The sequence below is a fragment of the Sardina pilchardus genome, chromosome 24 (genome assembly GCF_963854185.1).
Source record: "Sardina pilchardus chromosome 24, fSarPil1.1, whole genome shotgun sequence".
Taxonomy (NCBI): Eukaryota; Metazoa; Chordata; class Actinopteri; order Clupeiformes; family Clupeidae; genus Sardina; species Sardina pilchardus.
The window spans coordinates 18,727,346-18,749,779 of NC_085017.1; the positions used below are offsets into that span (position 1 = coordinate 18,727,346).

A 22,434-nucleotide genomic window follows, 5' to 3' on the forward strand; every position below is an offset into this window, starting at 1 on the left:
TTACTGAACTCAAGTGAACCAGCAAATTCAACACATGACCAATGTGTATATCCACTTGGATATACAATCTTCATGTACATTTTTGACATAACTGCAAATGTTCTGGGACTGCCAATTGTCTTAAGCCACCTTTGGATCATACGATCCACTGTACCTATCGACATCCTCAGCCTCAACGTCTCCATCTTAAACATGACTCAGTGCCTCTTTCACATTTTGGACATATTCATGATCGCTTTGCTCCCACAGTATTTGGGACAGGCCAGAAGATTTATGGTGTGGCTTTCTATCGCTGGGGACCCTCTGTTCATGTGCATCATCTGCGTGGAGCGCTACATCGCTGTGGTGTGGCCGACGCATTACCCAATGGTGAAAACGTATCGTTTCAGGGAGGTTTGCAGTGCAGTGAGTTGGGCAGTGACACTCTTGCTTTCCTTTACGATGATTTGCACCAAGCTATTCAACCTCGAATCTATTACAAACACCATATTTACCACAACGATTGTTATATTTGGGACCAGTTTCTGCACCATAGTCACATGTAACATTAGAATTCTTCGTACGCTGAGGAAGTCAGGTCCGGGTAGAGACGAGATGCACCCCATCAAGATGAAAGCTTTCAACACCGTCCGCCGAATCTCAGTCATCATTCTGTGTTGTTATGTTCCTTCGTCTGTATTTCTTAGAGCTTCATTTGTGGACATCTCTATGGCCACTCAATGTGTCATGACATCAAGTTGTCTCTGTCTCATCCTGGTGTCTGGCGTCCTTTACTCGTTCCTTACTCTCCACAGCAAAGGGAAGCTTTGCAGTTGCCTCAAGAAAACACCCACAGGAACACCACTGTAAGTGAAAGACTCTACCTTAAATCATCCTAAATGAGCTACATTCATATTAAAGTAACAATAAGTAACACATGCTTTCACTTTCTTTCAGTCCTTGACCATATTCCTGCAACATTCCCTCAACAATCTCCACAAGTGTGCAACAGGACTGCATGACCATGATCAGTGCTTAAGACCTGTCAATCACACGGTTGAGACTGGTGTTCTGACTACATGTGTGTTAAGTCTGTGTATGTCGTTTTGCTTCAGGTTTGGTGGTGGCCCATCAAATAAACAGCTGTACTTGCTCCAAGCTCCAGTGTCATTTATTTTTTGTGAAAGGTTGTAAAAAGGACCGCTTGCTTGAACTATGCAGGAGGGCACAGGCCACACAATATGGTGCACGGCACAAAAAAACCCCAGAAGGCTTATGAGTTAGAACTGGAAGTAATGTCCAGATCTATACGTTAATAACGCATGCTTTACGTATAGCTCTTATTTGTAGTCTGATTATTTCTTGACTTAGACTGAGACTACGCCCATTCTCAAGGAGAAGGTTATTTGTTTCCTCTTGTTCAGTCCTTGACCCTATTTTGTAGCAGTCTCTACAGGTGTGCAAGAGGACTGCATGACCACGTTCAGCGCTTGAGCCTGTCAATCATGTGGTTGAGACAAGCGGCTGATTCATGCATGTGTTTAGTCTATGTGATGTAATCTTCAGTTGTAGCCCATCAAATGTACAATAGTTGCTCCGATAAGAGTTTTTAATTTCTCGTGAAAGGTAATCTCTTCTCCAAATACAGTATGTTGCCATAAACCTTAGTGCTGCAAACAAGTATGACAAAAATGGAAGTAGCTGAAGAATGAAGCTAAATGAGTAGAAAATTAAGTCTAAAGTATACATACACACGTAAGTACAAGTATGCTCGGCAGCAAAATGAGTTCTCTGTATGACTTTTATGACATATAACACAATATTTGGACTTCAATGCTAAAGTGAATATTTTGTTTTGTTGTTTGCAGTCTGTTTATTTTTCTTACCCAGCCTACACAGGGGTTTTTACTTTATGGACGTTTATTTTATTTATTTATTTATTACTTTCTCCCTCCTCACACACACACACACACACACCCTCCTCCCCTCCTCCCCCACCTAAACCTAACTCCCCCTCTTCACTGCATCATAAGGCCAGTTCAAACCGAAGATTCGCGACGGTCTGAGACGGTTGCGGAGAGCAGTTGCGGCGGTGTGAATCAAAAGTTGTAAGCCGTCGCTAAACATTCAACATGTCAAATCTTAGTTGCAGAGTTTTAGAACGTTGCTGGTTTTTAGAATGTTGCAGCTCGTCTCATCGCGGATCTTGTGTTTGAACTGGCCTATAGAAAGCCACACTCCTTACAGACAACATACAGCCCACCAACCCACTGCATCATCATAAGTAACTGTCCAACATACATACAGTAGCACACTGACCACCCCCCCCCCCAACACACACACACACACACTGCCCCTTACCAGCATCTTATAGTACATACCACACTGTCCACCACCCCCTGCATCTTATTAAGCTGTCCCACCACCACTCCACCCAAGACATCACACATGCCAGCCCTTAGGATTCCCTTGCCCCACACACACACACACACACACACACACACACACACACACACACACACACACACACACACACACACACACACACACACACACACACACACACACACACGACCCCAGGCAGTTGGGTTGGCCCTGTGAGCCGTGGATCTGCCCAAGGTTTCTTCCAGGACAAGGGAGTTTTTCCTTGCCCCTGTTGCTCCTGGGTGTCCCTTGGTTCTCCCCAACCCCTCTTTTTTTTATATAGTATCTATTTATTCATTTTTCTTTTTAATTCATTTCTGTAGTTGGGCACTTGAGCACAAGGAATTTCAATAATTATTTATGAGTTCATGACAATAAACTTTGAACTTGAACTAAACAGATACCTTTCGATTTGCCTATTCTTTTTCTCTCCTTATTTGATGCTCTTCGTGCTCAATGATGACGACTAAAGTCATTTGTCCCAACGATCACCACATGAAGACCGATTTGAACAAATATTCAGTGTGTAATCTATTATTATTCTCAAAGTTGAAATCGGTCTGTTTTACAGTACATCTATTCTAAACATGTGTTTGTAATCAGGATACATAATGGCTATTTAGTCTATATGGTGTTTTTTCTACTTCTGCAATGTCATCTACAGGATATTATAAAGCAATGTCACAGGTCCATGTTTTTTATTTTACATTTTATTTTACGTTTTTTTGTTGTGTGTGTATATGTTGTGTATGGTGTCTACTGGGTTACTGGGCTACTGGGACCTTGAATTTCCCCTTGGGGATCATTAAAGTATACCTATCTATCTAAATCTGACACGAGTAAGTTTCACCAATGGAGATGTGAATGAGAGTGTAGCCTAAATGGTTGGCCGAGGTCAAGACCAAGTATAGGTAATTAAATTGCACACAAAAACCTCCATCAAATCCCAAGACGGCATATGATAAAGTATATGTGGGGGTGTCAGGAGTATATATTACTGTGTACAAATTTACTTTTGGGATTGTTTATATGATAAAGCAAAAACTTTTCCATTATCTCAAGGTCTATATACAAACAGCCTATAGATACAATACATAGATATATGTCTTTAGCCTACACATGTAAGCCTACGGCAATTTCCCTTCAGGTGATTTTACTGCCCAGGTGTTCTAAAACAGAAACTATGCAAAACAGTATATAGTTTGATGAAACCTACATGCCATAGAATAACATTCAGACAGGCTATGATTTTTGACATAATCAAATAAGGGATCTTGTTGTTGTTAGTGATGACCCTCCCAGCTTCTATCAGCTGTACAAACTGAGTGAATATAAGCTAAGGCCTATAGTTTTACCATAGGCTTTCACCAGACAACTGCCTTCGTGTCAGCACATTACATCATCCGTTTGGTGAGTGTAAACCAAATCACTTTATTGATGGGTTTTGCTGATTCAACCTCCCTTAGTGCATTGCATTTAAATGCATCAACTGCATTTAGCCTGAATATAACAATCAAACTGCCAAAGCAGTACATAATTGATACTGAATAGTTGATACATTAATTAATTTATTGCCAGTGGTAATTAATGCCCAGTTACATTTCACAGATCTGAAAAATGTTGGATACATCCTTGATGAATTCGACCTCAAATGCCTCAAATGACTGTTTTATGGATCCAGTACGCACTACTGTTCACTTTTCAATCTTATTTGACGTACTTATATTCACGATTGGACTGCCGATAAATGCACGCCTCTTCTTTATCTCAGACTCAATCCACACTTTCAGTCTCAACCTTGCCATCATTGACATATTACAATGTTTTCTCCAAGCTGTTGACATTATAATTACGCTTGTTATCCCACATTATTTGATGACGACGAGGACGGCGACAATGGTGTTTATATCAATAGGTGGTCCTCAGATAATGGGTTTTATGTGCATAGAACGCTATGTTGCTGTGGTGTGGCCAACACGTTACTCGTTGATGAAGGCATATCGAGTAACTGAAGTATGCTGTGCTGTAACGTGGGTCAGTACCATTTTACTTACCGCTGGTACTTTTATGTCAAACACCATTCTCATTATGCTGGATGTTAGCAATATTTTCCTGCTTGTCTGTGTAAGCAGTATGATGTTCTGTAATTTCACAATTCTCCGCACATTGAGAAAATCCGGTCCAGGCAAAAATGAGATGCACCCGGTAAAACAAGAAGCTTTCCGGGCAGTGTGTGGCATAACTGTTGTTGTTGCCGTTTGTTATCTTCCCTCAGCAATCATGTTTCTAATATTAACTACTTCGACCATCAGAGCATGCTTTTTGAGACCGGTGTGTGTAGTTTTATTGAATTTAGGCACCATTTACAATCCACTCATTATCCTTTACTCTAAAGGCAAAATCACGCAATGTTTTCGGAGAGCACCTGCGTCATAACGCATGAGCAAACCATGATAGGGATTTCAGAAATGAAGAAAGTTAAGCCTTGGATGAAATGTTTTAATCACATACAATTCAGAAGTTTTGGACTATATAATCAACTGTAAAACGACTTAATAGTGACAGAGTGGTTCACCGGCCCATGCCCAGTGTGTGTATAGGCAAACGTTTTTTTTTCTCTCTCTCTTACAAATAACACTGACTAAGCATGCCATCAGCCTACGGTTTCTTTCTACCAGTGGGCACCATTCATGCTTGTAACTTTGAGTGTTTTGAACCACATACGATTTCATAGCTATTAATAGAAATATTATTAAAGTTAAAGCACAATATATAGTAGCCTTGACGAAATATGGTACATGTGCATTTACAGAAATAATAGGTAGTTAAGCTTAAGTGTATATAACCATACTGACACGAAAAACAACAACATACATAATATTTACATACTGGTAATGCAAAATACACTTCAGGAGGTGGAAGCAATGTCCAATCATCATTTTCACCCAAATGAAGGACAAGAACACTTGGTCCTCTCCCTCTGCCTACTGCTTTCATGTCACTTTGTAGCAAAATGAATTGCCTGTGTAGCTGACATTTTGCATAACTGTTGAATAAAGTCATAACAGCCATCGAATAGATGTTAATGATGATTATTGAGATACGTTTCTGCCTAGTTGCTGATGTTGCAAATGTCCTTTTTTTACAGTATATCTGCAGGGACCCACTCCATTGTAGAAGTGATTTCTTTATGCTTAGTGGCATAAAACAAAAGCAAACCACGTTGACACAGCAACACGTTATGTGCTATTATTTCGTTGTAAATGATTTACTCAGAATTACCTCCTCATACATTTGGTCCCCATGAAAATGTACGCTCATTATAATCCAATACATTTTTTTCATGATGCTAAAAATGTATTGTAGACATGTTAAGAGTGTATATCAAATAGGCAGGACAAGAAATCAGAGGTAAATGTAATCTGTCATATGCCATAGATAGGCCTATACATACTAGCTGCAAGACTAGAGAGGTGATGAGACTGTGATGTAAAAATATCACTGATCATTCAGTGATTTGACTAGCCTACAGCACATTTACAGACACCAGGTATTACATGGGTCACCAGATTTGAAGAGACTATATACGTTTACCAGTGGGAACATTGTGAGAGCCCCAACCATGGAGCCAAACTGCACCACTGCACCGCACCACACGAGGGCGCTGTGACCCTCATCACGCAAGATCAGTCCAATGATCACCTTCACATAGGACAGGGTGAGGACAAAGAGGACCCAGGCTCCCACCTACAGCAACAGAAAGCACATTTCTTTCGGTGATCTCAAAGGAGAGCCTGTATGAGCACTCTCAGGAAGTAGTAATGCATAGAGGTTAATGCATACAGTCTACACAATAATCTATTCTGCATGTGCCAAGCTAAAAATGTCACAAGGGATGTACTGTAGTCTCTGAGAGTCTATACTTACAATGATGACACTCCCTGCTATATCATCAACCAGGAGAGGACAGGGGCTCATCACAGCCATGCCCATGATATAAGCACCAACGGCTGTCCCAGTGACTGTGAGTATCCCCATGAGGAAGAGAGACCTAGTTGAGAAAAACACAATAATTTTTGTAAAAAATGTTACAAATAAATTTCAGTCAATTGCTCTGACAGACTCAAACTGTAAGTAGGCAGGTGTTCATTTTAGTGGGACAGAAGACCACTATAACAAACAAGGATTTTGAAAAAGAACTCTGTTGACAATTAAACTAATTATTATGTCCAACAAAACATGCATTTTGGTAAAAAGAAAAAAAAAAAAAAAAAAAAATGCTTACATGGATAACATCTATGAGATGGACATTGCTGAATAGTATAACATGTTACAACAAAAATATACATAAACAGCACCCAAAAAAGTGGGAGTGGGAGATTTTGAAGCTAGTAAAAACTGACCTTCTGGGAAAGAACATGGCAATGAAACAAGCGACTGGGTTGGCCACGGCAGCCATGGTGGCAGACCAGTGGTAGGCCACGTTGCCATACGGCAGACAGGAGTAGGACTGCACCGACGGGAGCACAGAGTTGGTCAAGGCATTGGCCCAAGCCAAGACGCCGAAGATGTAGATGACCTCTGGCCAGCTGTAGCGACCCGACCCGAAGGGGCTACGCCGGAGCTTGGAGCCGGCCGACGACGCGATGGTGTACTTCTGCTCGGCCCTGTTGCCTTTGGGCTTCCTGCTCTCCTTCCTGACGGAGGCCGGCGGCTCGCAGGGCACACAGGGCAGGCAGTTGAGGAGCAGGAAGGAGCCCAGACACACCAGCATCATGGCGGTGAGGAAGAAGAAGAAGGCCTGGGCCGAGAAGTTCGCCGGCTGGTAGTGCGGCACCAGACCGCCTGCGCCCGCCGCGTCGATCGCCGCGCTGGCGTTGGAAAACCACGAAGAGTCCAATTGCGTCGTTACGTTCACAGAGCGGAGGATGACCCCTGCTTGCGTGCTGGCGTTGCCCGCCGGCTCGCTGGCGTGTCTCACCGCGGCGGTTGCGTTCACGCAGCGCATGACGCCCACCCCCTGCGCCAGCGCCACCAGGGCGGGCAGGAGGCCGCTCAGGCCCTCGCCCACGAAGTAGCTGGTGAGGTAGGCGGGCGGCAGGCGGTTCATGAAGGGCAGGAAGGTGACCGAGGAGGTGCAGTCGACCGCCGACACCAGGAAGGTGAGCGCGAACAGCGCCACGCTGCGCGGCGCCCCGGCCACCTCCGCCGTCTCGCGCCAGAAGAAGGCCAGCAGGAAGGTGGCCACGGTGGCCAGGCTCACGATGGCGTAGATGAGGGCCGACTCGTTCAGCCGGCCGGGGCACAGGCGGTGGGCCAGGGTCACGCACAGCGGACCCACGTTGGCCAGCTGGATCAGCGCCGACAGGTAGGAGGGCAGGTACCAGCCCTCGGGGATCTGGGGCACGATGACGGGCAACTCCACCCACAGGCCACAGATGGTCACCCAGGAACCCAGGCCAAACAGGCAGACCAGCACATGTGTTAGGACAGACATGGTGGTCTATAGGCCACAGACACAAACAAGGTCTGTAAAGCAGATAGGCTATGTGTTAGAATTCCATCATGGCAGCAGAAAATATTTGATCCTAAAATATGGCAAAATATACAATATTTTTGTACAATAGTACAAAATAGTACGAATAGTTCCTTATTCTTTTAAACAGGCAAGAATTACACCTTTGCTGAAGAAAAGTACACTTAATTCAACTGATGTGAAGAACTACAGACCTGTCTCCCTTCTTCCTTTCTTGTCAAAGGTTTTGGAGAAAGTGGTCTTCAAGCAAATGTGTGACTTCCTCTATCAGAATAACCTACTAGACCCTATGCAGTCTGGTTTCAAGAGTGGTCATTCTACTGAAACTGCTCTTCTATCTGTGACTGAAGCATTGAGAGTAGCTAAGTCCTCTGCTCAGTCATCAGTGTTAATTCTGTTAGATTTATCTGCAGCCTTTGATACGGTTAACCATCACATTCTCCTTTCTACACTATATGAACTGGGAATTTCTGGGAAAGCTCTTGACTGGTTCAAATCTTACCTTAAAGGGCGTTCTTTCAGCGTGTCTTGGCAGGGACAGATATCAAAGTCTCATGACCTCACTACAGGAGTCCCTCAAGGATCAGTATTAGGGCCCCTCCTTTTCTCTATTTACACCACTTCTTTAGGTGGGATTATTCGCTCTCATGGATTTGAATATCATTGCTATGCGGACGACACTCAACTTTTCCTATCCTTCCCACCTGAGGACTCTAGCGTTTCCCATCGGATCTCTGCATGCCTGAAGGATATTTCAATCTGGATGAAGGATCAGCACCTTCAGCTTAATCTTTCAAAAACTGAGCTCTTGGTGTTTCCAGCAAAAACAACCATTCCCCAACAGATGAACATCCAGCTTGATTCATCCTCATTGACTCCAACTAGATCGGCACGTAACTTGGGTGTCATAATTGATGACCAACTTACTTTCTCTGAGCATGTTGCCTCAATTGCAAAGTCATGTCGGTATACCCTGTACAACATTAGGAAGATCAGACCTTATCTGACACAAGATTCCACTCAGCTTCTTGTACAGGCAATGGTTATCTCCAAGCTGGACTACTGCAATTCCCTGTTAGCTGGCCTACCTGCTTGCGTATTAAGACCACTACAGTTGATTCAGAATGCTGCAGCACGACTGGTCTTCAATCAGCCAAAGAGGACACATGTAACCCCTCTCCTAGTTACTCTCCACTGGCTCCCTATAGTAGCCAGAATTAAATTTAAATCTCTCACTCTGGCCTATAGGACACTGACTGGATCTGCTCCTAGCTACTTCAGTTCTTTGATCAAGATGTACATTCCCAACCGCCCATTGCGATCTTCTGAGGAGCGTCTGTTATGTCGTCAAACCATTCATGCTAGGTCAAACTGTAGATCCTATTCTTCAGTGGTTCCGTGTTGGTGGAATGAGTTGCCCAGTGCTCTCCGTTCCAGCAACAGTTTTGGATCTTTCAAGAGGGGTCTTAAGGCATATTTGTTTAATATGCACTTAGTCTTTTGAGCGTTTGTTATGTGTTATGGTTTGTATAATAGTATTGTTTTGTTATAATTTGTCCATTGTTAGAATTTGACATTTATTCTGCTATTGTCCTTAAATTTAGCCTTACCATGCTATAGTTATTGTTATTATATAATTAACTGAGTGACTTATTTGATTGCTATTCTCATTTCATTGTTTTATTTCTCATTAGGTTAGTGCTTAATTGATTGTTTTATTGATAATATTGCTATTCTCCCTTTTTGTAATTGTTCACTGTTATTTAATTTGTATTGTTATTTATTTGTATGTCGCTTTGGACAAAGGCGTCTGCTAAATAACCATAACCATAACCATAACCAAATATGACCAGTGTTTGACAGCAGTGCCCCTGACAATAAGTAGCAGGTAACTTATATGCTACGGTATGGGACTACAGTATACTCTCTTGACTAAAATGAAAAAAAAAAACACTTTTTACTAGTCCCGAAACCACATAAAATCCAAGAGACCACGCCCCGGTCATTGACCCCACGGGGACACCAAACACACCGACATGTGCTATAGCTCAGGATCCCAAGGGTCAAAACGACTGAATGTTGCTGCAGGCACGCTCAGATGTCGGGATGCCTGGTAAATTATTCCTTAAGTTAAGATTTTCTGTTGGTGGCTAGACTAAATGGCATAATGATTGTCCCAAGTTATCTTATGCTCTTTTTTTATCTTCTGTTGCAAAGGGAACAGTGTCTCCTATAAAATTGTATATAGTGTGTCCTATAGGCACCACACCACAAAAACTGCAATTCACATCATACAAACGGTTCATAAGCAACTTTGCTTAACGCAATTGCGTTCGATTTCAATATGTTTTTAGTCAAGCATTACCCTCAATAAAGGAGGAAAAGACAAATTAAGGAAAAGCGGTATCTAGTCACCAGGGATGAGTTATGCAAAGTAAACCTGTCATTGGGAAGTTTGGAGGAGAATCAGAGGTCAGGAACTTTCTCATTTTGAAAGGCTAACCTAGTTCGTTGTTACGTAAAACAGACTTATCCAGGTGTACCAACATCAAGCTTTTGAAACATTCCCAAAAATAACACCCAGGACAATGCACGGAAACCGCACACACACTTTAAGCCAAACCCCCATTAGCCATTATCCAACGTTGTTGCACAACCATGTTACATATGGATATTTGACCAACTTCAGTCAGTATTGATTACAATGTATTTAATATATTGATTTACTGCACTATATCTTCATGCAAAGAAATGCACTGGGTTAATGTTTTACAATGCTTGAAAACATTTTTTAAATGACACCATCACACAGGTATGTCCATATCTTATGACCATTGAATGCATATGTCTAATCAATTTATCACTAATCAAAACATTGCATAACACTTAATTAAACAAAACAAGGGGAAAAACTGGCTGCACTCACATTTCAGATGCACCAACGACCAGAGTCTCCTTCTAGATGAGTCTTCTAAAGCACCATGCAGTGATTTGTCCAGAGGGGGACAACAGGGGCTTTTATTTTCAGGGTTAGGTGGGTGTATTTCCCCTAGCCACCCATGAAAACATCCCTCGGCCCACGTGTTATCTAAGACTAGGGTGGCCCGTCTACAACCCCCTGTGTGTGTGTGTGTGTGTGTGTCTGTGTCAGGGACGTGACCAAGGAGGGTGAAGACAGAGGCCTGGATAACACCTGGTAAATCATTAGAAGATACCGAATCCTCCCTCATCATCTGTGGTTGTTGATGTCTGGGCGTTATGTTTACAATACATGGCATTTCCTGGATATTTGGAAGGAAATGGATTGGTATGTTAGAAACATTGACAGAAATGTTGCACGCACTCACTGCAGAAGGCTATACCCAAAATGCCTATCCTTAACTTGTGGGTATAATATTAACTGAGCTGAAGTGACACTCTAGCTATCATTATATCAGGGCATTGAAGCAAATTGTCAGCAATAATGTTTCTGTAAAATTTAAATAGCCTTCATAAATGTTTTCTTGAGGCAGAAAAAAAGAACAAAGTCTCCACTGAAAAAGACCTTCCTCATCTCCACAGGATCGCAGTTACAAAACTACGGAGACCAGCTTGGAAGTCTGACCTTTGCCTCGGTTTCTTCCCCTCAGGTTAAGAACTAAGCCATATGATCATAGTTCCTGTTTAAGGGCTTGTTTCCTATGCATTGTTCCACCGTAATGTCCAAGATCACAAGGCTATTTATCGCATGTGACCATGGATGGGCCCGAAGAGGCCAACAGGCCAGCAACACATCTGTTAAGGTCCTTAAGAGTAAAGGCTCTCACAAGCTGAGAGAGGAGACAAGGAATCAGAAGACCAAACACCCAGATCTATACAAGGTTATGGTCATCATCATTTATTTCAAAAGGCTTACAGTACATAAAACCATACATTCTTGTTACACCACAAAAGTGACCAGTCCTGCTTGACTCCCCTTAAGAGAGGGAAAAAAACCCATAATGAATTAAAGAAAGAATCCATTTTATTATAACATTTAAAATATGAAAGATTAAAAAAAAGATAGATTGGATGAAGGGATAAGTGCATGGTGTAATAATAGCTTATGGTCTCAGTGCCATGGTAAACACAATTTTAGTGTCGGCTCAGAGTCAATTATATAATCTCTCAGGTAGACTAAGATACACATTTTTTTCCTTTAATTCTGTTGAATTTGTTGAATCATCATATATCACATATGTAGAAATGATATTATTACACACTGAAACACTATGATAAATATCCGTTGTTTTTACGAGGACCACATGTCAACATCACAATTATTCCTCATCAGGCACAACAATATAAAGGGAAAACAAATCATTAAAATGTCAAAAAAGTTGCACACAAGATAGTCATCAATGATGAAGTCAGCATGTTTGTTTAAGCATGTTTTCCCACTGTGTGGTTTGTCTAACGTATGTATGACAAAGTAATCTGATGTAAATGGAATGACCATACAAAACAGAATGCTCCACTTCAACTGAAAGGTCCCTTTAGCTACAATACTACTTTCGGCATGACACATACAGTAAGTCAGAGTATCTGAGGCCAAAAGAAGAAAAGGCTTTGATTTGGACTTCCCTGAGCTACAATTAATAGTGCTAACTGTTACAATAATTTCAGAATACAAATCACACTTCTCAGGAATTCAATTGGTAATGCATCTCACTGGCTTCACTTTAGCAACAGTTTTCTTGGAACACAATCCTTCAGGTCTACATTAATACAGTTACTAATACAGATGTGAGAAAACAACCAGCAGTTTCTTAGCATACTAGTGGAAAGTAATATTACCCATATAGCCATAATATAACATATCACTATCTGAATGGCCCCTGATGTTCTATACTACATCAACTGAAGGTTGTTCATAATTGGACATTGAACAAACCACAACTTCCCTGGTATATCCATGGACAAGATGTTTTTTGGGGAAAAAAGCCATGTTTAGGCAACGACTGAAAATATGCACTTCAAAAAATTAACATGAAATCAAACTGAGAAACAATAACAAACACTACCTCATCAAAATAAACATAAAATATAAACAATGGCAACATTACAAAATCAGTTATACATACCAACTATGTTTGTGCTATAATAGTGCTCTAATTCAGTAGTTCCTTCCCTCAAATAATGATTAAGAGCCAATGAAATTAACTTTCCTAGATATATGCAAATACAATTTTGCATTTGCATTAAAATAACAAAGAAAACTCAAAGATATGTGACGTAATGGTTTCCCATGATTATACTGACCTCCTTGTTGTAGAAAATATAAAGGTACATACAGCATCACTGAGAAGTTTTCCACAGTTTGGAGCATCAGTTGTGTCAGACATGTTACAGTATACAATGGTCTTATGGAATCTACAAGATGGTCCACTCCTTTGTTTAAATTCTTTCTGTGATTAAAATGGCACTGTCTTGGCCTTGTCATCCAATGAGACATCGTATTTTTTTTTCACCCGTTAAAATACTGTCAGTGTTTATGTATTGAAGGCTGCAAATAATACTTGCGATCTTGCCGTTAGAGGCAATTTGAGAAAGTTACAGTAAAAAGGCATTGAGTGTTCTATTATGACTGGCATAATAATATTTCAGCATCATCATTATAAATCTGAGTGAGAAGAACAAAACATACAACTGACTCATTAAAACATTCCAGTTTCCTGATACAACATTAGAGTCTAACGAACGTTTCATTTTCATGAAAAGGTGGGAGCAGCAAGTAGTGAGTGCAAGGAGGGGACACTGAGGATACCCAGACAGGTGGCCATAAACAAGCCGGCGACCTTGAAGGCACTTTGTATAGCTTACAGAACTTACGAAACAGCAATCCTGCCCTACGATTCCGTTGTTTATTTTAGGTTATTGTGTGTGTGTGTGTGTGTGTGTGTGTGTGTGTGTGTGTGTGTGTGTGTGTGTCTAGGGACGTGACCGAATCACATCTTACCCCTAACACCAGTTTGGGATGCACCCCACACCACTTAGGGAGAGGGCGGGAGATTCTCAGCTGCAGTTGTCCACGCAATCCTGGCCACGGGTGAAGACCTCATAGACGTTGACCAAGGGGAATATGGAGAGCGCCCCGAGCAGGGAGCCGGCCTGGATGAACACCCCGCACCATAGCAGCGCCGCGTGGCCCGCCTCGTGAAGCAGCGTCCCGATCACCACCTTCAGGTAGGAGAACAACCCAGTGAAAATGATCCACGAGGTCACCTGTGTGGAAGAGACAGAAGCGTTCAGAGAGATTGTAGAAGGGGTTGTCACTTGCGCTCAAGCCTTGTCGGTGCTCACAGTCCAGGACCACAGGATCAGAAACGCTGGCTGGGCTACTTCAGATAGACTAACCCAGAGATGACCGGAGCACTCAGATTACTTCACAACTTTTTTTATTGTGGTGCACAAAAGACTAAGACTAAGACTAGTCTTTTGTGCACCACAATAAAAAAAGTTATTAAGTAATCTGAGTGCTCCGGTCATCTCTGGGAAGCCCAGCCAGCGTTTCCATTCACAGAGATGTTGACGTTCTATTGACAAGATCAAAGTGCCATTTTTTTCCCATTGCACTTTTTTCACACAGATAAGATCATTTCTAACCCATCGGCCCACAACTTTAAACAATGCATTTCAAACATAAGTGACAACGACAACCAATCCCTCCATCTTTGGACAGATATTGAGATATTGTTCTTTCATGCCTCTGTTGGTCTCACTTACAACAAGGGAGGTGCCACTTGCACTGCCCAGGAGGGGTGGACAGGGGCTGAGGGCAGCCAGAGCCATCAAGTAGGCAGCAAACACACCTCCAGCGCAGGCCATTATGCCCAGTCCCACACTAGACCTGTAGCACCAGGACAGAAAAACAAAAGGGGGGGTTGCAGATAGGAGTTAGCTGACAATCAAAAAAATGGCAAGTACAATGTTTGTATATAATACAGGGATCTTAACTGCCCTCAAGGGACTGCATATTTTCCTTGAAATGATGCTATGGACTGAAATGACTCATGATAACGCAATGTTGCATATAATTTGTCTGCATACAATATGCCTATGTATTCAAAATGTAATGTATAGAAAGGGAATACTGGTTTAGCAACTACAGTACATGAATGGGAGAACAGGACTCCCCTACACACTGACCTGAGGAGAAAAAACATGGCCACAAAGCAGGCCAGAGGGTTGGCAATGTTGCCGAGGACGACAGACAGGTGAAAAGTCATGGTCCCATAGGGAAGGCAGGCGAAAGTCTGAACAGATGGCAGCACCCCATTGGTCAACGCATTTGAGAGGCCCAGCAGCAACAGCAAGTAGACGTTTCTCGCCGTCCAGAAGGTCGCTGGTTCAGGAGCTGCCGCAGGCTTTTCCAATTCTTCCTCCTCCTTGCACACGACTACATCCCCGTTCTGAAGCGGGTGTGTCTCCCCACCCACTGTTTCCTCGGTCTGCGGCTCGGGGTCAGGAACGGCAACCTGCTGCGCTTCGCTATCCCCAGAGATCCTCTTGCTCAGCGCGGCGAAGCAGAGGCCCGACACGACCAGCATGACGAACAGGAACCAGAAAAAGTTCTGGGCCGGGAAGTTCTCGGGCAGTTGCTCGGGTTTCACGGTGCCGTTGACGATGTTACACTCGAGTTTCCCCACGCCCTGGCCGATCGCCACCATGCACGGGAACAGCGCGCTCAGGCCCTGGCCGATGAAGAAGGTGCGGATGAACTGCGGCGGGAGGCGGAACATGAAGGGCAGGAACGAGACGTTGGAGGTGCAGCAGACGAAGGCCAGGACGAAGGTGAGCACCAGGAAGGCTAGCGAGTGCTTGCGACCGGCCACCTCGGTCTCGTAGTCCCAGACAATCGCCAGCAGGGCGGCGGCCACCACTGCCAGGGCCTGGATACAGTGGATCAACAGCTGCTCGTTCAGACGATGGGGGGCAAAGCGATGTATGAGCGTTACCATCACTGGACCTATGTTCCCAAAGGCGATCAGCACCGACAGGTAAGCAGGGAGATTCCAACCTGATTGAGAAAAAAATATTTCAAATATAAAGTGTTATTTATTTAATATGTTTGTATTTAATGTAACTGGTTTTGAGTCAATTATTAATGTTAATTTAATGTTGACACCAATTTTTCTAAATCTGGGAAATAGAACTTGGCATGTGAATTGGAATTCATGAACTCAGCGGGAATACCCAATGACTGAAAAGCTAAATCTCTCATTAACTAACGTGTGCAGCAGGCGGTCATTGCTTAACAAGACAACAGAAAAACTTACGTTCTGGCAAAACGTTCACTATGACTGGCAGCTCCACCCAGAGGGAGTTAACTGAAATCCAGGAGCCCATTCCGAAGAGGGCCACCAGTGAGTGGGTGACCGCCGCATGGTTCCACCATGAGTCTGCCATTTAGACTACTGTGTGGGACACAAATGTGCAAATCTTTAAATAGATACAAAACCAATCCGAGGCTTCTCCATCACCATAGGCAACATATGCTGTGAGACACCGAATTTGTGGATTTGAGCTGGCCCCGGAAAACCTCTCTCCCTGGTTACACTGCATTGTACACATATATATTCTGTAATGTTTCAGTACTGTGTGTAGGTCCTTACATTAACGTCATCTCAAAATGAAATTCAGTAGTGGATCAGTTATCACAGTAGTTCTTATTCTGTCACATTCTTCAAACTTGAAATATTCACAATGCAAATATTCTTCTTCTTTTTGGGTGATGTAAAACTATTGCACACTATTAACAATAAAGCAAGATGTTCCTTTTCACAACTAAGTTTTACATGGTTTCAGATAGCACACTCTGACTGACATACCAATAGATTTCATCTTCGGACTGGTAAGTCTCATGCCTGTATTTTGCATTATCTTCATGTGCTCGTGTAGGGGATTTGATTTCTTTTAACTACTCTCCTGCTTTCACATTCAACCAGCTCCTTCAAAAATTGTAATATGTGTAATTTCACTTACTGCATAGCATATAGTTTCATCAATAAATGCCTTTTAGCATGAATTAATAGCATATCCATGTTTAAATGTATGAACTGATGTACTACAGGCAAATACTTTCAAAGTTAAAGTTTTTATAAGAATAGAAAACAGGATATGAAAATCCTTTTTAATATTTTATTGATCGTTTATATCAACTCGTAGAAAAATATACTGGAAAAAAATGTGGTTAACACATAACAACATACTAAAGTTTCAAGAGAGAGAAACAAAGACAATGCTTAACAGATAACTCTGTCCACATGGAGGACATCACAAAGAGGTAACAGGCAAATGTTTAGCCACTAGACAGTCATTGTTACACTGATTATAAATTCACAGATTAACATAATTCAATAACATAATTTCTACAAAGTCTACACTAACATGTGGCTCTGTACATGAAACTTCTAACTCAAATTCTCTCTAGTGTCATCATACTAGCTGCTTAAGTCAACAACTAAGTAAAAGATTTTTGAAAGTCGTTCATCTCCCTATAATTTTGGTAAGGTGGCATTCCTACTCGTCCCAAGTTTATCCCACGATCGTCATCATTTTCAGGAGCGTTGTCCAAAGTATCTCCATGTGCATCTCCAATAACTGGGACAGAATCTGTATCCATGCCTTCTGCATCATCCTCGTCTTCCTCAACGTCTTCGTTTGGACTTGCGTAGCCCATTTCGTTTGGCAGCACGGCCTTCAACTTAGTCACCATATCAGTGAGCGAGAAACCAACATGAGCGAGGTTTGGGTTTCGCGAGCCAAGGACCACTTTTTGGTATCCCAGCTCGCAACGGATAGCCTCTCGTTTTTGAACATGAGTTGCACCTTCTAGACGGAGCAAAAGTTGATCTACATCTTGCTTGGTCCGACAAGGTCCCCCATTTTTTTCAATGGACATCAGTATGGTTTCTCGAGTGGCCTCAGACCCTTGGTCTTCACTTTGATCCATTGCAACTGGCAACAGCATTTTCCTCTGCTTTTTGATTGGCTTGTTGAACATTGATGGTGGACTTTGCTGCATTGGTTTTGACTGTGGCTTTCCAGGAGGAGAGAAACGATTCTTCTGCCCTAAAGGCATCGCTCTGGATGAGTCAGATGGTGATGTGAGGTCAGGTCTTTGACTCTTATATGGGAAGGCCTGGCCAAAAGGGTATTCCCCCATCAAGTGGGAGAAAGTACAGTTCATTAGCTGATTTGACACCTCAGCAGAGGGTTCTTGACAATAGACCCCTCCAGGAAGGAAGTCCTTCAAGTTCTCCTCTGTGACAGCAGCAATGACTTTCATGACCTTTTCCAGACAAGTTCTGATGAGTATGCCAAACTGATTCTCTGCATTGGTATTGCAGAATGAGAAGACCTTGCTGAAGGTACCCTCCTGCAGGGGAACCTGAAGGAAAACATTTGTAGCCATCTCTGGCTCCATGAGAGTTGTGGCATCCTTTGACCACTGCAGGAGCTTCTGGTAAAGACAGTAGATGTATCTGCTGTATAGAGCATACTGCGCTTTGCTCTTGAGAAGCTGCCAGTATGGTCCAAGAACCTTGCAGTACACGATAGCCAAGACACACACCAAGGCTTGAATTGCATCATCGTTGGCATCCTCGTTTATACTGTCAAGTATTATGTTGGGCTCGTCATTCAGCGCCTGTAGATCAGAGAAGAAAAGAACCACATCCGTCCGGTGGTGAAGAAGGGCCGCAGCTGCTTCAAAGTAGTTGTTGAAGCGATTGGACACGTTTGCTGGGAGTTTGGAGGGATTGCCTCTCTCGACACAGAAGGCCAGCCAGTGTCTCCTGCTATTGTTCTTTGTATTTTCGTGAGGGCTTAACATATCTGACGCCATGCGGATGTAACGGCACGTGGCACTTTCATCAAAATTCACAAAAAACTTAAAAGTGGGAGTGTTGTCCCGCCCTAGTTTCTCCCCAGTTGTCCCCCTAATTTCTTGCTCAAAGGACATGATCTGTTGCTCAATTGCATCGTAAATGTCCAAAAGGTAATGTGTGTTGTAATGCAGAAAATCTAACGGAGAAACTAAGGAGTGTGTATCACTGAGCGCATTAATCTGCTCGGTCATGTAACTCATGCCATCATCCTCTGCAAGCATTAGTGTGTATTGATTCTTCAGAAGATCCAAGGAGACCTGCTTAGACACCTCAGTTTTACCTCCATACACGTTTGACAGTTTCTGGACAGAGATTATAGAGACATCCAGCAGAGTAAGAGACTCTCCATCATTGATGTGTGGATTTCCTCTAGACCCAGGAGCTGTTTCTGCCTCATTATCATACCCATCTGAATCATACTCCTCTTTCACAGTAACAAGCTTGTGCCGACTTCCTGTCTGTTTCTGTGTTACTGCCGTTGGCTCCTCTTCCTCCTTAAGCCGAGGTCTCCCCGGGCGCCGCTTTTGACCTCTTTTCTTAAAGTTGCCTTTGCGAGATGGTTTGTCCACAGCTTCAGAATCGGAGGAGTAGAGATCAAAAGGAGTTTGAAGGAACTGATCCATCAGGCCATTTGACCTGTACCTAGTCCTTTGGAAATTACGATAGTGCAGCATGAACTTTTTCAGCTTTGCTTTGAGCAATCTATTGGCCTTCTGAATTTTCCCGTCACTGCAGAACTGGGGATCAAAGTTTCTGATCCATGAAACTAAAACAAGGGTGTCAATTTTTTCTCGCAATACAAAATTACTCAACTCCAACATGAGACCATTGGTAATTTCAGTGCACTGGGCTTGCTCAGAAAAGTCAGACATTTCCAACAAATCTGTTCTTCCAATTCCAATGCTATCACATATGGGTCCAACAAACTCAAAATTAACATCTGACTCAAGAAACTTTTTTCGTGCATCACCAGTTAAGCTTAAAGTTGTTTCAATGTTTCTCTCAATCAAACACTGGAAATCGGCAGACTGGAACATAGAAAAAATCTTCTGCAGCCATTTCAGGACAGGCCCCCATTGGACTTCGTTGTCCTCTCGCATCAGTCCAATTTGAACCAACAGCCGGTTTTTGCATGGCCTCTCGTCCAACTGCAGTCCCTCACCGGTCTGAGATCCCAGGAAGTCACCAACCAGCTTATCATATGTGTCATCCCCTACAAAAGACATGCATAAAAATACAATGTTGAACTCAAATTCACCTAACGCACACAATTATGCATATTTGGTAAATGAACAGTAAATAAAAATAACAAAAACACATCACAGTGACTGCTGACTACTTTAAGCTTTCTAAGGATGGGTATTCATAATGATGGTCTTCATTTGGAATACCAACAGCATGATTTGATTTGGTAACTGGTTAATTAGAATTTGTTGAACCATAGTAACACTATTATGGAAAAATACAACAAATGGTCATGGGTGAGATTTTCACTACAACAGTAACAAGTCTCAACCTAACTGCAAAGACAACTGTTTACTAAAGCACTGAACACTTGTAGTGCTATATTTTGCTAAAAGGTTATATGCACACATTTGACTCCATGTTGTTTTAGATGTCTGACAAAAAGTCGGAATATTTTGCCGCCTTCTCAACTTTCACAGCCTTCCATAGAAGGTAAACCAAACTGTGAAGTAAACAACGCAATGAAGGTGAAATTAATACTCACTCAAATCATCAGCAAGACTGAGAATGCTTGGGCCTGCGAGTCCAGAGTCTTGATCCGTGTCCATGATTGGGGGTCCAGGAGAATTTGCTTGAGGAGGATGTATTTAAAACATCTGGGGAGCACCGGCTTCCAAATAAAGGCCAGATAAATGTTTTAGATTGTATCGTCACAAAGACAAATTGTTACTGTACAATATAACAAGACGTGATGGCAAATCTCTTGAGGGAAAAGGTGCAGTAGCCCATGAGGCTGTTTTCCTCTGACCTACTTCAACAACAATGCTTCTCCACACACCCATACAGGTAAAACAAATGTCTCAGGTCTACAGTAGAGGAGACATAGCATGCATGACTGTTTTCCATCTCAGTGCAAGGACTGTAGACTTCAGCGTGATCTCAGGAATATGTCAGGAAAAGGTGTTTCCGCACCATTGGCAAGCAACTCAAAAAACAGCAGAATGCGAAAAGTGGCTGCTGATTACATGGGTTGCAAAAGAATCCATGGCAAACTGGGCTAAAGGTTAAATTGAGTAATTCCGTCGACCTTCAACTTCCGATTGAATTCTGATTGGAAGTAGCAAGGGTCAAAATAATGTGAGCTCTGAATCAATGCATATCTAATTCATTGTTGTAAAACTTACATTGAATATACAGTGAATATTAGTAAAACGCTTGGGGAACTTTTGTCAGTTACACCATTGCCTCAAACGAGACAACAGTTTATTCCTGTAATCTACTCACGGTCAAAAGAAATGTTCTGTAGGCTACTGAACTCAGACCCATGTGCAAAGCACAACAAGAGAAAGCTAATTTAACAAGCTACAGCAGGATAGCCAGTTACATCATGGCGATTGCCCTTGCCTTCAACCGCGCGAAAAGCAGTGTGTTTGCATGAAGATGGGTGGTTAGCTACCGGGCTCGAGCAGTTTACCTGTAGCTCATCAAATAACGTTAACTGTCATCTATGAGTATGGAAATGAATACAGTGTTTACTTAAAAACATGTCAATGTTCACATTGAACGCCTGAGAAACAATAGGTTGTTACGAGATTGATACACAACGCATGCTTGTTAACCTCTGCAAGTCAGTTGTGTAATGCTTATATTTGCGTCCTCACGTTCTTTTAAAAATCAATGTTACATTATTAATAATAATGTTAAATAACTAACGTTGCCTTTGAGTCGAAGTAAACGGACTTTAAATCCAACATACTGAAGTTACTGCTTACCTTTAGTGCAGTTATAACGTTAAGTCTGAATGGGAACAACCAAGAGAAGTCGTTGGCGTATTGTCCAAATTCTTTGGAAATGGTGATGTTAGCGTTACGTTAGATACGATCAACTTCCTCCTAATTGCACCACCCTGGATTCAGACGAATACATAGTAAAGTATTTCTGTTTATGTCTTCCTAGCAGCCCAACACTGAAAATGGGCAGTAGCAACATGGGGAAAATATGTAAGTACCCTGCAAAGCACGATGGGATTTTCGTATAGAAGTGACTGAAGTGTAATACCCCCAACACTCCAGTTGAGGGCAGTAGTGACCAATTATACAAGAGAAGGAATCTGTGAAAACAGCATCAATAACGTTAATAGGATAATTATCTGTGAGCATGGTACTTAAAAGTCTACGCTTTTCAACTTTTCAACACGGTCACATCTGTTTTAAATAAGTGGCATGTGTTTTAGTTGTAAAGGCAAACGTTCTCATCATGTATTTAGACTATATATATATATATGCCATCCGGTTTGTTTGGTTGCAGTTACGTATACCTATTCGGTTAGGGTGCGCAATGCTTCAGTAACTGACAAAAGGTTACTTGAATTATTTCAGGTAGGGTCTGAGTGACTTTAAC

The 22,434-nt window shown here is 42.3% G+C and overlaps 2 protein-coding genes across 3 annotated transcripts; both read right to left on the bottom strand.

Moving 5' to 3' along the window:
- Positions 1-5,427: 5,427 nt before the first annotated feature.
- On the bottom strand, positions 5,428-11,039 carry LOC134072714 (riboflavin transporter 2-like). The gene is made up of 4 exons (XM_062529527.1): positions 10,866-11,039; positions 6,807-7,932; positions 6,331-6,454; positions 5,428-6,150 (listed from the first exon to the last, which is right to left on the bottom strand). Exons 2-4 carry the CDS (start codon positions 7,898-7,900, stop codon positions 5,941-5,943), a joined length of 1,428 nt encoding a protein of 475 aa, XP_062385511.1. The 5' UTR covers positions 7,901-7,932; positions 10,866-11,039; the 3' UTR covers positions 5,428-5,940.
- Positions 11,040-11,795: 756 nt separating this feature from the next.
- On the bottom strand, positions 11,796-22,042 carry slc52a2 (solute carrier family 52 member 2). Of its 2 annotated transcripts, XM_062529050.1 has the most exons (5): positions 21,807-22,042; positions 16,237-16,374; positions 15,107-15,977; positions 14,684-14,807; positions 11,796-14,182 (listed from the first exon to the last, which is right to left on the bottom strand). In XM_062529050.1, exons 2-5 carry the CDS (start codon positions 16,364-16,366, stop codon positions 13,973-13,975), a joined length of 1,335 nt encoding a protein of 444 aa, XP_062385034.1. In that variant the 5' UTR covers positions 16,367-16,374; positions 21,807-22,042; the 3' UTR covers positions 11,796-13,972. The 2 variants fall into 2 exon arrangements, with proteins under 2 accessions (XP_062385034.1, XP_062385033.1); XM_062529049.1 differs by lacking the exons at positions 11,796-14,182; positions 14,684-14,807; positions 15,107-15,977; positions 16,237-16,374 and adding exons at positions 17,085-20,062; positions 20,579-20,704.
- Positions 22,043-22,434: the final 392 nt, after the last annotated feature.

Excerpts from the sequence above, each read along its gene's own strand:
- LOC134072714 (XM_062529527.1), bottom strand. The coding sequence starts at position 7,900 with ATGTCTGTCCTAACACATGTGCTGGTCTGCCTGTTTGGCCTGGGTTCC. Across the intron at positions 6,455-6,806 it reads GCCATGTTCTTTCCCAGAAG|GTCTCTCTTCCTCATGGGGA; the intron begins GTCAGTTTTTAC and ends TTTCTCAACTAG. Across the intron at positions 6,151-6,330 it reads TAGCAGGGAGTGTCATCATT|GTGGGAGCCTGGGTCCTCTT; the intron begins GTAAGTATAGAC and ends CTGTTGCTGTAG.
- slc52a2 (XM_062529049.1), bottom strand. The coding sequence starts at position 20,642 with ATGGACACGGATCAAGACTCTGGACTCGCAGGCCCAAGCATTCTCAGT. Across the intron at positions 20,063-20,578 it reads CAGTCTTGCTGATGATTTGA|GGGATGACACATATGATAAG; the intron begins GTGAGTATTAAT and ends TGTCTTTTGTAG.